This window comes from Phycodurus eques, chromosome 4 (assembly GCF_024500275.1).
Source record: "Phycodurus eques isolate BA_2022a chromosome 4, UOR_Pequ_1.1, whole genome shotgun sequence".
NCBI classification, from domain to species: Eukaryota; Metazoa; Chordata; class Actinopteri; order Syngnathiformes; family Syngnathidae; genus Phycodurus; species Phycodurus eques.
This window is the reverse complement of record NC_084528.1, coordinates 19,495,798-19,510,591: the sequence shown is the minus strand read 5'-3', so window position 1 is coordinate 19,510,591 and position 14,794 is coordinate 19,495,798. Positions and strand designations below refer to the sequence as shown.

The following is a 14,794-nucleotide window of genomic DNA, read 5'->3' as shown; positions in this document are numbered from 1 at the left end:
AAAAATATTAAATTGACCATAATTGGACATACGAGATTCCCGGGCAACAGTGACGATCTATAAAAAGAATAAACAATTGCTTAATGGACTGGTTTTAGAGTAATTAGTAAGTATATTAATACATTAAAATTGAAGAATGTTATTGCAACTATTGTATCCTTCCATTTTTCTCTATGCGGCTCTCGAAGGAAAACATTTGGACACCCTTGCCCTAAAGGAATAAAAAGGCTCATTACCGGATTGGTGGACAAAAGCGGCGTTCACCCCGGGAGCTGGCAACCCGCAGCACAGCTCCCTGGTGTGTGTAATGGTCATCCATAATGGCCTGAACTGCATTTGATTGATGTACAATATGGAATAAAAGAGCACGTAACTGACGGTGGATGTTTCATACAATAGAGCTGATGTAATCAGTTTGAGTATGCGCGTGTGTGTGTGTGTGTGGGTGGGTGGGTGGTTGGGTGGGTAATGCTTTTTAGCCAATTCATGTTCCATGTCAAAGCTGTAAGAGAACACGTCCACTGATGTGCACACAGGGCATTAAAGATGGAGGAAAGCTCTAGTTACCATGTTCTCTCTTACTTCTTCGTCCTCCAAGCCATGAGCTCACATGGCTGCTCTCGGTCCTACCTTCTGTTTGCCCCCCTTTTCCCTTCGCTGTGTCTTCTCCCTCTTCACACCTGTATAAAAGCCACGTGGACTCCAGGAGACAAGCGAGAACAGAGAAAGGCTTTTATCAGTTTATTCTCTCCCCATTCTTCCATTTCCTGCCACTTTGCCCATCCTCCCTTCCTTCCTTTCCTTTCTCGCCAGTAGTGCAGCCGTACTCACATCCACGTGTCAGCTTTAAGACATGTTCTAGACAAGATTGTGTAAATAAGGGTCAGGTGGGCCATGAAGAAAACACAGACGCACACTCTTCCTTTACACCGAAAGCATCATTTGAAAATAGGACGGCCATTTTGTATCCCATTTGATTTGCGCATTGTATATTGGTTTTGTGTGTGTAGAACACAGGTCACACCTTTTTTTTTATATGGTTTTAAGAATAGGTCTCGGATCATGAGTCAATTTGTTTTTCATGCAGTTTGGTGAATTATCCCCACCAACGTTCTTGCCAGTTTGAACAAGTACGCTGTAATCATATTTTCATCCACGCGTTGACTAGATGTCCATGAGGAAATGGAAGTTCCCCATTGAACTTTACTGTAAAACTGACACATAAAACATAACGTAACATTCAACATTCTCTAAACAGCAACAGCGAATGTCTACTAGCTTAATGATAACATATCATGGGAAACACCATAGACAGGCTCATGAAAATTTGCATATATGTTACAGTAATATAAACCTTCAAACAACTGCTACTTTAACATTAAGGAGTAGATACAAATAGAAGACACAACGATACTCACAGGTATATATTCTCTCTGCTCTCTTGGAACAACAGCGATTACCAGAGCTCAATTGAGGACCTTAAAACTGCAAAACATAGTGCAGTACAGTGGTACCTCAACTTACAAATGCACCGACTTATTAGTTTTTTGAGATACAAGCCTTCACTCAGCAGATTTGTTTTTTCAAAACATTTTGTACGTTACAAGCGCTAGATGGTAGCAGCGAACTTCACAACAAGCAGCTGTTTTGTGCTGGTGGATTTTGACGCCTGATATTGATTAACTTTCAGGAGCAAAGTAAACCTACTTTATATAATATGCTGCACCAAAACAAAGTAGAATTGTCTTTATTTATAGGTTATTATATACTGGTTTGGCCCATGTGAGACCATATTAAGGTGAATGGGGCCGCTGAACTAAAATGAGTTTGACACTCCTGCAATTCTCCATAGGTGTAAATGTGAGTGTGAATAGTTGTTTGTCTATATGTACCTACCCTGTGCTGGACTGGCGACCAGTCCAGGGTGTACGCCATCTCTAGTCTCAACCAAATTCAGCTGGGTTAAGCTCCAGCTCGCTCGAGTGAGCCTAATGAGGACAAGCGCTATGGAAAATGCACGGCTGCATGTAACCTCTGAAATAATAATGACAACCTTTGCCGGCTAAAGCGTATTGCTTATTGTAATTTGCAATCCCTCTAGCAGCACTTAACTTCATTGATCTGATTCACTTCAAGACACACCACAAAGAACGTTAGTGATAAAAGAATACCAAATGTCATTTCAAACATTGTCATGCTTCTTTTTTAACCATTCCCTTCTGTCTGTCAAGGGTGAAATCTATCCCAGGTGACTTTGGGCAGAGGGGGAGGTACACTACATACTGGTCCCCAGCCAATCACTTTAACCTTTGTCAATCAGAAATACCCAATGTTAATAACGACACATTCAGTATCTGAACTTGGCCATTTGGTCGGAAAAAATTGGAACTGGGTCATTTGTAGTAGTGTAAAATCCAGTCAAACAGATCAGAGATGAGACACGCAATGTTGTCGTGGCATCGCTTGAAAGAACAAGCAAGCTTAAGCCGCGAACGAGCATATTTGCGTGGTGTCCGGAAATTGTTCCGATATTGTTGTGATGCTTTCATCAGCGTCATAGTCAAAAGTATGGCCCGGCGAGTATTTACATTACCAATGGTCCTGTAATATTTGTTGCATTCATTCTGCCATCTTTTTCCTGAAAATTGGTTAATTAAAATGCAGTTATTCGTTGTTTTTACCTCATTAATTGGTTAACTCGGTGCTTCTCAAACTTCTCAAACACCAAGTTCAACCCAAAAATAAATACTTAAAAAATACTCACCAAGTACCAGCATCACGACCAACATTAAAATACAGCAGCGTTGTTTTGTGATTAATACAATTGTAAGTCACAGTAACATTATGCACGTTTTGAACATTGGCGTTGTACCTAATTGTAGGATAATAAAAATATGTGCTCACGGATCATAATGCATACATTTTGATCCAATTCAAATGTACTGCTTATAAAAGCTAAATACAAACTTGACATAGATAAATGTTCCAAAACAAACTGTTCTTAAAGATTGCAAATGTATTGCACTAAAACGTTCAATACAACTGAACAGTACCAGCGCAGCGATTCTTTCACAGACCCCTAGAAACTATAATATTCTACACATTTTACATAAGCACTTTTTTTAAAAAAATCATTTACAAATGATCTGGCTCATCTGTTCATTGCAAAAGTCCCTTGAGCACAAAACTTTGCTCAGCCCTGATCTAATTCTTTACCATATGTTGTTAATAACTGATTTAACTAAAAAAAAAATGTATTTATTATAAATTATAAATTTTATTATTGAAAGCTAACTTGAAGTTGTGATGGTTAGTGAATGTCGTAAATATTTAAATACTAATAATTGGAGGATGTCCTGTAGGATATGTTGTGGTCATAATACTGAGAGGTATTTCTAATATTTTGCCTTTTTTAGCAGCCAAATGAGGTAATCCCAAATATTAGAAACATGTCTCAATGTGAATTTTCATGGATGGCCTGACCAAAAAAATTACAATCCTTATGCTCTTTTTACAGTTGGCTCTTTTTGAATGTTACACCCTTCAATCGACACTCGCTTTGGGTGACAGCACATCAACACTCAATCGTTTTACAGCGTCACTCAGGACAAACGGGGTTGCGGGCGAGCAGCGAGCATGTTTGGCGTCGACCTCGGCACACGTTTGAGATCAACACTCGACACATGGTCCACATTTTAAGCAGTTAAAGATAATAGTACTGCATTAAAGTCTGCAGTTTTAGTGTGTCACAGAGATTCCATAGGTTTTATCATCTTTTTTAATTAAATTACTTTATGTCTGCTTCCAATTATGGCGGCTAATAATGTTGATTTCCCTTTCCAAGCATAAACTGCATCCAAATTAGAACCACAGCTAAGAAGGATTACGGATGTTGCTCCAAATGTCCCGCTCTCATTCAAATAGGTCACCTCTGCCCTCAGAAAAACAACATGGCGACAACCAAAACACCATGTGGACCTCTTGTGTACACCGTCTATGGTGGCCAGTGGCTTGGCAGCACACTGTGGACCATTATAGCATGTCAACACCAGAACACCACTTTGCCGCTCAGAGCCAACTACTAATAACAGGCCTCGCATTTGACCACTAATTCTCAAAAACTTGATGCTCAGCCCTAAATAATTATTGCTGTGGTTGAATTTGTCCATGGTGTAAAATACCAAACAACACGTGTTTCCTAAAATCGAGTCTTAGGTGACTCCTTTTTGTCTGAGAATTTTACAAGAATAAAATGATGATGATTATTAATACGAATGCTACTACTACTAATAATATTGTTTAGGAATTACGATGCATGATTTTGACATGAAGTCACTGATGGTGTAGTGGTCCACTCGCCTGACTTTGGGGTGGGCAGCGTGGGTTCACTTCCCACTCAGTGATGGTGTGAATGCGACCTGACTGGCGACCAGTTCAGGGTGTAGTCCGCCTTTCGCCCGAAGTCAGCTGGGATAGGCCCCAGCGCCCCGTGACCCTGACCAGGATAAGCGGTGTTGAAAATGGATGAATGGATGGATGGATTTTTACATGAAATAAATTGTAACGTAACAAAAGAAAGTTGTTTTTTCAGGAACAAAAAGTCTTAATTTTAAAGTTGTGTTTCTATTTGAAACAAGTCTTAATTTTCCAAGAATACAATCACTTTTTAGGGGAAAAAATGTAATGTTGCGAGAGTAAAATAAGATTTGTTTTTTTTTTTTGGGAGAAAATTTGTCAAAGTTACAACAGTTAATTTGTTTTGGCTTTTTGAGGGCGGGGGGGGGGGGGAACTAGAAATAACACACAAATAAAGTTTTGTTTTTTTTAAAGCTGAATATTACAAGTATAAATATGTAAAATCACATGTTATATAAGACCTTTATACAGTATGCAGATTGATGAATGGATTGGAGAACAATCCAAGATACTGTTACAGCACTGCTTGGTTCAGTTCTTGAATTATAACTTCACTGAGCATTAAACATCTGGTTGTGGTATGCAAACTACAACCCCAATTATGAATTAGCTCTCTGACAGTGTCAATCAAAACTGACCATTATCATCTTTGATGATAGATTGAATGATTCAGTTCTCATTTAAATGGTTCGAAACTATGACAAAAACCCTCCTTGTTTTTCTTCCTGCAGCCTGTCCAGTGGGCTACTTCAAGCCAGCTTCGGGTTCTGTCCCCTGCTCGGTGTGTGTCCCCAACAGCCGAACCAGCCGCGAGGGGTCCAGCGTGTGCGAATGTCGCAGCAGCTTTTACCGGGCAGCCGGCGATGCCAACTCGTCCGCCTGCACAAGTAAGCTTTCTGTGTGCTTTTGTTGGTTACACTCTACGGGAGGCCGTGAGTCGTTCATCTTGGTCAAGCGTTGCTAGACGCAACAACCATCCTCTGTTCTCCCTCATAGAGATTTCATTGTGGCATTTGGACGCAGAGCATAACATTTAAAAAAAATAATATTTTCACAGCTCCTCCCTCCGCTCCACAGTCGTTGTCCTGGGAGTACGAGAGCGGCGACGGCGGGGTGTCTCTAAGGTGGCGCCCTCCGACGGATATGGGAGGTCGCAGCGAAGTGTGGTACGGAGTGGTGTGTCGCATCTGCCCCTCGGCCACCGTCACCAACCCGGCCTTGTGCTCCTGGTGCGGAGAGGGCGTCACCTTCAGCCCCGTCCAGACCAACCTCAAACAAACCAGTGTGACCCTCAACAACCTGCTCACCAGAGTCACTTATCTCATACAGGTGTGCTGGATTATCTGCGTTAGAGAGGAAGGTATTAAGGGGGTAAGAGGTTAGGAGTCAAACTTGGGTTGCAGAGGATAACTTGGTTCAACTCAACTTTTTTATAGAGAACTTTTAAAAACAACCTCAGCTGAAACGACAAGAAAAAACATTGATAGTAATAATAATAACATATATAAAACAAATTCCTTGAAAACATCAAACTAGTCGTACGCTCCCTTCGCATTCACAGGAGGTCCAGAGTTGTAATTCCCACAGTCTAACATGTTGTGTGAAGTATTCAGTCGATGAGGGAGAGGAACATGATTGACGTCTCCGTCTTAATTTCCCGGGTGCCGGGATGCTGAAATGTAAACGTCGCAATCACAACATGCATGACAGCACTCGAGTTGGCTGCAGCAACTGCAGGTTCAATGTAAACAAACGACTGCAGTTTTCTGACAGACAGTAGTTTGTCCGTTGGCGAGTAACCTTACAATAGATTCTCCATAATGATCAATGGAAAGAACGGTTCAAATGACCTGTCCTATTCACTCTTCTCTCTTGTGTTACTTACATTTAGCGCCGACTCTCATCCCTGTCCATAACTCCTCCGGGTTTCATTTCTCAGCCGAGGGGACGCAGGCCAGCTCCAAGTTAGAGGCACGGCAGTAGTTCCTTGAAAGTGACGCTTCGCAAACAAGACTGGAAAAAGTCAGATAGCGTAGACACTCCTCGGACCAAAAAAAAAGAAATAGAATGAAGGTGAAATAAACAAAAAATACAAGAGAAAGTGAGTCGGATCTTCCGCAACAGGCTGCTATAACCCTCAGTGCCCAAAAGTGATGGTAAAGTTTGAGTTTAGGGGTAAGAGTAAGAGTTTGGAGAACAGTTAGGTTTAGGTTTAGCGTTTCAAGTTGGGATTATGGTTTCAAATTAAGGATATGGTCTGTAATTAGGGTGTGAAAACAGGTTTAAGGTTGACGTTAGACTTTCAAATTCAGTTTTACAGTCTAAATTACAGTTTCAAATTTGAGTTTTAAACCACAATTATAGTTTCAAATTAAGGAAAGCGTTTCAAATTAAGGTTTGAAGTCAAGATTTGGGTTTCAAATCAGGGTTTCAAGTTTGGGTATGGGATTCAAATTACGCTTTCAAGTTCGGGTTATAAATTAGGCATTCAAGACAAATTAGGGTTTCAAATTTGTTTTGAATCCTGAGTTAAGGTTTTTAATTAGGCTTTTAAAACAGGGTTAGGGTTTTAAGAAATTGTTTTAGATTGGAGTTTACAACCAGGGCTAGAGTTTTAATCAAGGGTTTCAAGTTCAGTTTAGAGATTTTAATTCGGGCTTCAAGAGAGGGAAAGGGTTTCAAATAATGGGGTGAGTTAAGGTTTGAGTTTCAAATATTTTTTCACAACCTTAGTTAGGGCTTCAAATTAGGGCTTCAAACAAAGTTTAGGCTTTCAAATTCAATATTACAGCCTTGGTTAGGCTTTCAAACTAGGATTAGGGTTTCAAATTACGGTTTGAAACCATGGTTACAGTTTTAAATTTGGGTTGAAATCCTGGTTTAGGGTTTCAAATTAGGTTTTCAAGACAGGGTTAGGGTTTCAAGATAGGGTTTCAAATTGGGGTTTACAGCCCGGGTTAGCATTTCAAGGTTGGGTTTCAAGTGAAGGTTAGGGATTCAAATTATGGTTTCGAGGCAGAGTAAAGATTTGTTTCAAAGGTATCATGTTTCAAATTTGGATTTAAAGCCTGGGTTAGGGATTGGAACCAGGGAAAGGCTTTCAAATTAGATTGTGAAGCTAAAGTTTGACTTTCAGGTTAAGGTTTCAGATTCAAATGAGTTAGGAGCCAGTGTCATGGTTTTACATTAGTGCTTTAAATATAGGTCCGAAAATCAATTTACGATGTCAAAATAGGGTTCAAATTGCGATTAGGATTACTTTCAGGGTTAGGGTTTATGTTTTTGTGTACGATGTACGTTATCACAATTGTTAAGATTTTGGTAAAATCTTCCACAGTGTGGTGTATAATGGTGTATAAAATAATAGTTCATGACACACGTCTTGTTCTTGTCTTGACAGGTGCAAGCAATGAATGAGGTGTCCGCTCTGAGCCCTTTCCCAGCTCGTTACACAAGCATCAATTTTACCACGAGCCAGTCAGGTGAGCACGCACAAAAAGGATGAAAAAGAGGACATGAAAGTGAAGCCTGGTTTTGATGCTAATGTATTTGTGTTGGGCTCTGGCATGAATAGCACCCCCACGCCCCCACCCCCACGCTCTCCTCCTCCCTCTCTTTCCGCTCCTACTGTCCAGGCAGGAAGGTTGCTCGAGGTAACAATATCCCGTCAGATCCCATTTTAGTCTCTGTGGGATGACAAAAAAGACAAGAGACGAATGAGGAAGGGAGATTATGTTGCATGCTGTCTTCACGTGCTGGGAAATGACATTTTTGGATTCTACAACGCCGCTCTCTTGTGGTCACTGCCTCTTGAATCACTCAAATGTCACCTATGCTGTTGTCTCCTGCAGTTCCCAGTACAGTTCCCATGATGCACCAGCTGAGCCGTTCACCGGACTCCATCACCCTATCATGGCCCCAACCGGACAGACCCAACGGGGACATCCTGGAATACCAGCTGAGATACTTTGATAAGGTAACCTCACAAAGTCTTCCGTTATTGCGTACTAGTAGAGGTGGGGGACTCGAGTCACAAGGCTTGGCTTGAGTCTCAAGGCTTGACTCGAGTCTCAAGGCTTGACTGACACAGGTGTGTAGAACCCAAGTGCTCACAGGAACGGTTGGAATTGACTGCTACTACAAGTCCAGCAACAAGTGAGTGTGTAGCAATGCAGTTAACATCAAGGTTAAGATAAAGAGTCACCTAAGGATTGGGAAGAGGTTTGGGGCCAGATCCTCAAGTGCTCCATAATCAGGATGGGGAAACGCACGCTATGTTGACATTGTCCCGAGACAGTACCTTCTGTGCACTGGGACTTGTTTAAAACTTGTCGGTTAAGGCTTGAGACTTGAGATGTGACGACCTCCCACCTCTGTTTACCATCATATATGTCTCACTGTTGAGTCTACGGTTCTGACAGGGCTCAGACGTGGACAGTGCGGTCAGCGTGTACAGCGAGACCAACACGCTGACCGTCAGCTCCCTCATCGCGGGGTCCATCTACGCCTTTCAGATCCGAGCTCGCAACGAGCGAGGATTCGGCCCCTACAGCAACACCATCTACTTCACCACATTGCCGCTTGGTAAGCTCGAGATGGACCCTGTTGGCTAACCAGCTCTTGGATTTTGCAGGTGTACCTACAAAGTCTCATTTTCCATCTTCTCTTCCATAGAGGAACATTCCCAGCAGGTCCAAAATCAACTTCCTCTGCTGGTGGGCTCAGTGATGGGAGGGGCGGCGTTTCTACTGGTGGTAGCGGCCATCGTGGTCGTGGTGGTATTTCGCAGGTGATACAGTCGACCAACGCAACCAGACCAAGCCTATACGGTGGGCAATATCATGCAATTAACTGTGTTTGCTTCTCTGCTTCAGTAAAAGAAGAGCGAGTCCGTACAGCGACAGACTCCAGAGGTACATCAGTAACAGAGGTGGGAGGACACGCTTTTTACGAAATTTTAAAACAACCCTTCATAGTAGGCATGAGGGTTCATCAAAAAAAAAACGAGGAAGAGGTTTCATACCTAAAAAGTATATTCCATATTATTGTGAGCCACAGTAAAATAATCCACTTTTTGAACATTAGCAAGCATTTCTTAAAGACTAAATACAAAAGTATTTTTTTGAAAAGTAAAGTACAACTAAGCTGTTCTTGAAAAAGAAAATGTCTCCTACTTAAAGAGTAAAACCTACTGTACTTGATTAAAAGAAACTTTAAACAAGCTCTATGCATAATTACAAATTTCATTCTGATAAATTTGATTGCATTTCACTTTGATGGCCGATAATGTTCCAACCTGTTTGTCCAGGTGGCATTAAATATTACGTGGACCCCTCGACTTACGAGGACCCCAGCGAGGCTGTCAAAGAGTTTGCTCGAGAGATTGAGTCGACTCACCTGAAGATCGAGGAGGTGATCGGTGCTGGTAAGTCTCATTTTCTCCTCGGATAATTGGATTAATATGGTGGTAAGCATCATTTCCTGTCCTCTGCAGCCCAGTTTGGAGAGGTGTCCAGGGGCCGCTACCGTCCGCCAGGCCGCCGCGAGGTGCTGGTCGCCGTCAAGACTTTGCGCTGGGGTGCGTCCGACAGAGAGAGAGGCATGTTCCTCAGTGAGGCGGGGGTCTTAGGTCAATTTGACCACCCCAATGTGCTAAAGTTAGAGGGTGTGATTACCCCTGTCCCTCCGGCAAGAATCATCACAGAGTTCATGGAGAACGGGCCCTTGGATTCTTTCCTCAGGGTGAGCCAATCAAACACAACCAACAAATATAGTGCTGCCTTGACATATGAGTGAAATTTAAGTTGCAAGTAGGGGTTTAACCCATTAGTCGATTAGTCAATTAGTCAATTAGTCGACTAGTCGCTCAATCACCATCACAGCTTGAAGTCGATTAATCGGCAATCACGTGTTTTGGTATTAGTAACACAGCCGCCTCGCTGAAATCAACTGGTGGTCGGTCAGCGCAGTAAACTTGCAGCAGTTCCTCAAGCATGTGGAATTCACCATAAACCCTAAGAAGTCTTTAATAAGCGGGGATAGACCGCTAATAAACGTTTTCTGGGTTGGTTTCACTTAATCGAGGAAATTGTTGATATACCAGTAATCTGAGTTACAAGCTTGGTCATGGAACAAATTCAACTTGTGAATGAAGGTACCACTGTATTTGCCACCTTTCACTGACTTTACGTTCTCTCGCCTCCCCCTGTAGGAGAACGAGGGTCAGTTCAGTGTCCTCCAGCTGGTCGGGATGCTCCGCGGCGTCGGCGCCGGGATGCGTTACCTGTCCGAGAGGAACTTCGTCCACAGGGACCTGGCGGCCAGGAACGTGCTGGTCAACTCCAACCTGGTGTGCAAGGTGTCTGACTTCGGCCTGTCCCGACTCATGAGGGGCCTGGACCACAATATTCCGACGTACACAGCCTCACTGGTGCGTACTGGAAAATCTGAAAATCCCTGTTATGCATCTCCCGTTATATATTCAGTATTTGACCAGCTCTGTTGTCCTGAGTCAGGGGAGTAAGATTCCTGTGAGGTGGACTGCACCGGAAGCCTTTCAACATCGCAAATTTAGTTCGGCTAGCGACATCTGGAGCTTCGGCATCCTGATGTGGGAAGTGATGTCGTATGGAGAACGCCCCTACTGGGACATGAGTAATCAGGAAGTGAGTATCGAGTATAATGTTGATGGAGACATTTCACTCTTGTCATTTGATACTGAGAAAAAGTCATTCCAGGTGCATCTGACAATGTAGCAACACATGTAGACAGGCAATATATAATAATACTCACAGGCATATATTATTTATACTCGGCTAAAAAAGCTACATTTTACTGAGTCACTTACAGTAGTTGAGTGGAACGCTTCTCCGTTTGTCTGCGTGACTGTTATACTGCCGCCTTGTGGACAAGTTGTGCACCGCAGAAGGAGCCGCAATGCATTAATCATGCCGCACAGTTTAATTCGTTACATTATTTTTAATTATTTTATAAAGTATAATATTATAGAGTGCTATTTTCCTTCATTACAAAAATGTTTTTGGTGGGGAGACTGGAACAGATTAATGGCATTTCCATTCATTTCAATGGGTAAATATGACATGCGGTGTGTGTTGAGTTGCGGGTGTAGTCACGGAAATGTATCGTATCTTAAGGCAATGCTGCATATCAAATCAAATTTCCCCACTGAATTGAATTGAAATTCCATTAATTCGTAATAATATTTTTTTTTTACTGAGTCTGTCTGTCAATTTTCAAATGTCTATCCACAGGTGATGAAGGCTGTAGCGGACCAGTATCGCCTCCCCGCCCCCACTAGCTGCCCCTCAGCCCTCCACTCGGTGATGCTTCAGTGCTGGCAGGCCGACCGAGGGGACCGGCCGGGCTTCGAGTCCATCTTGTCCTCCATGGACCGCCTCATCAGGCATCCCGCATCGCTCAAGACAGAGATGACTCGGTGAGACTGTCAAGAGGCACCGAGGATTCTCACAGTGGGGACTTTGATTTATCTCCTTGTCTTTTATTTGTTTGTAGAAGCTGCTCACAGCCACTGCTAAGCCCCACTCCCACAGACTTTTCATCAGTGGCAACAGTCAGTGATTGGCTGAGGGCGCTGAGGATGGAGCGATACCAAGATGAGTTCGATCGTGCACACTTGGACACGTTGGACAGAGTCAGCCGACTCACCGTGGAGTGAGTACAGTTTAGCCAGAAAGACACTGATCCATTTTCTCTGGCGCTTGTCCTCATTCGTGTTGCAGCCTATCCCAGCTGACTTGGGCTGAGACGTGGCATTAATCCTGGTCACCAGCCAATTGCAGGGCACATATAGACAAACGACTATTTGTGCTTAAATTCACACCTAAAGTCAATTTCACAGCTCTTCAATGAACTTGATATTGATATTTGGCTTTCCAGATGACAGTTCAGGATGAAAAGTCACTGTAATCTTCATGCCACGTTTACACTTTGTTCCCAGTGCCCAAAATGTAGTGTGGCAAATGATTTGGGGATTTTTTTGGTCTGTTTTCTCACAGCCTGTCACGGTATCCGGGCGGGGTTACTGACGGCTCAAAGGTGCCGTATGTTTCGGTATGCCAGTATGTTCCCTCTCGGCCCATCATCTTCTGATGGGGGTCCGTCACATTTTTCGGGTTCTATCAGGGCTTTATACAGATAAAACGTGGCCCCCGGGCAGTTTTGGAGCACGTTTATGTCCCCGGCATAGTCCAAATGAATTTCTCCTCTCTGGCTAGGCTCAGAGTCGGCATCAGCGTGGGGGGCGCACATGTATACTGGCACTCAATAAATGTTTGCTAAATGTTTGCTAATATTAGTTTTCTCATTTTTTTGTTATTCACAAATCCATGTCTTGTAGCCTGTTATTTAAATACACACTGCACAGGGCGCTCGCCAGTCTCTCTCTCTCTCTCTCTCTCTCTCTCTCTCTCTCGCTCTTTCTCTCGGTCTGCCACCGCCATGGTCGATCAGGGATTCAAAGTTTTGTTTTTCAATGTCTTTTAATTCTCTTATTTCGAGCCTTGCGTAACCTCACATAATGGCGGCTCTGTGAACAAAAAGTAAACGTCTGCAGAGATCTGTCAACCAATAACGTTCGTCAGCACAGCTGGCCCCCTCGAAGAGTTCCTGGTAGCTGTCGGAAGACCATATCCACCAGGTGGAAAGAAATAATCCAGGGATGCTCAAATTTGGCCGATTATCGGTATGTGCATACCCTACTTAACTAGATCTTGTGCTCTCTCCATCAGAGACATCCAGAACCTTGGAGTGAACCTGTTGGGTCACCAGAGAAAGATCTTCAACGCTGCCCAGCAGCTCAAGGCCCATCTGACTCAGGGCCAGGTGGAGGTGTGACTCCAATCGCGCCGAAGGCCAAAAACCTAAAGGAAGCCGGCATGGATTTACACTGACTTTTGACACCACAAGACATATCCAGGACTAATATGAGAGGAGAGGTGCACTATGAGAAATGTAGTCCAAGTCAAAGCGGCGAGGAGGAGGAGGAGGAGGAAGAGAATGGGAACTTGTTTCACATACGATGAGACATTATTGTTGTCTTCCATCCCCATCCTTCCTCTCTTCCGCATCTCATTTACACTCACCGTCCACATCCAGAACTTTATTTTGAGAATTTACCAATGGAGGTTACTCCCCAAAAAAATATTTGCGTAGAGACAATAGTAATGTTTTATTTTATTTGTCAATTTATGTCGCCAAATACTGGAAAGTGTTGAAGTATGCTGCTTTTCAAGGTCCTGCGGATAGGTGCTTCAAACTGGGGAAAAAAAGTAATCAAAAAGATGATTTTAATTACCCGAAAGCCATGTTTTTTTTTCACCAGGCGTACCCGTGGCCAGACTGCAGCCGCGTTGATGACACTTACTCGCATTTTCAGCGACATTGTGATTTTGTGTGTCAAACAAGCGTCCACTTGCCACGAGACGAGCAGCACCCCACAAGGTTACGTACTGTACACAAGTCACACACTTTTTGGTTTTTGGGTTTTGACTGCGAGTATTAAAACACTGAGAGCTTTGTGAATGTGTGACACAATCAGATCGAACTAACACTTGAAGGTAATGGCTAATGTGTACATGTGCGTCCATACGTGGATGCGCTTGTGCGCGTGTGTGCGTGTGCATGTTTGTGTGTGTGTGTGTGTGTGTGTGTGTGAGAAAGAGAGAGAGAGAGAGAGTGAGCGAATGTATATGCTAAAAGTGTATGCTGCACATGACTCCGTGTGTGTGTCAGCTTACACACATAAATAGCTGTGTTTACATGTATGATTGTTCACCACCATTCCGTAATTGTGAAACATTTGTAAAATAAATGAAAAGACTTTATTTAACAAATATTACTGGCATTTCTTTTACAGAAAACCATCAAATCTGTTGTTTTTTTACAAAAAAATGCAAACAAGGCAAAACTTGAGAAGAAATGAGTTGCAAGATTGCCAAAGTCCTATTTAATAGAAAAATAGTGCTTTGGCACCATCATGGTGCCAAGGAACAAAAGTTTAAGAGAGGGGAGGAGCTTCTTTTCGACAGGCCAAAGCCCCATCGAATAGAAAGTTTTTGCTTTGGTGCCATCTTGTGGCATATCTAGGCAATTATAAAGCTTTTGGAGGTGGGGGCAGGTCGCTTTTTGTGTAGGGCTCAGTCTCAATCCGCCATGAATAATAACTATTAGAAATTAAAGATCATTTCAGCATGTAGGTCATTTTAAATAGATCCAAAACATTAGATTTTTTTTTTAAAGGTTTTTTTCATGCACACATGAAATATGTTTTCAAGTGCGTATGCATTCATAATTCAGAAGATACTCACTGGCCACATTATGTAAAGTTCAGTGATGGAGG

The 14,794-nt window shown here is 42.8% G+C and overlaps 1 protein-coding gene across 1 annotated transcript in view; it reads left to right on the top strand.

The window, feature by feature from the left end:
- ephb6 (eph receptor B6) overlaps positions 1–14,242 on the top strand; it is a 48,663-nt gene extending 34,421 nt beyond the window's left edge. Inside the window, exons 6-19 of the mRNA XM_061674463.1 lie at positions 5,148–5,303; positions 5,474–5,745; positions 7,817–7,898; positions 8,268–8,392; positions 8,838–9,000; positions 9,091–9,205; positions 9,291–9,346; positions 9,725–9,841; positions 9,911–10,158; positions 10,628–10,846; positions 10,932–11,081; positions 11,688–11,872; positions 11,950–12,108; positions 13,185–14,242. Coding sequence (XP_061530447.1) covers positions 5,148–5,303; positions 5,474–5,745; positions 7,817–7,898; positions 8,268–8,392; positions 8,838–9,000; positions 9,091–9,205; positions 9,291–9,346; positions 9,725–9,841; positions 9,911–10,158; positions 10,628–10,846; positions 10,932–11,081; positions 11,688–11,872; positions 11,950–12,108; positions 13,185–13,290 — 2,153 coding nt within the window. The 3' untranslated portion in view covers positions 13,291–14,242. The remainder of the gene's footprint in view (positions 1–5,147; positions 5,304–5,473; positions 5,746–7,816; positions 7,899–8,267; positions 8,393–8,837; positions 9,001–9,090; positions 9,206–9,290; positions 9,347–9,724; positions 9,842–9,910; positions 10,159–10,627; positions 10,847–10,931; positions 11,082–11,687; positions 11,873–11,949; positions 12,109–13,184) is intronic.
- Positions 14,243–14,794: the final 552 nt, after the last annotated feature.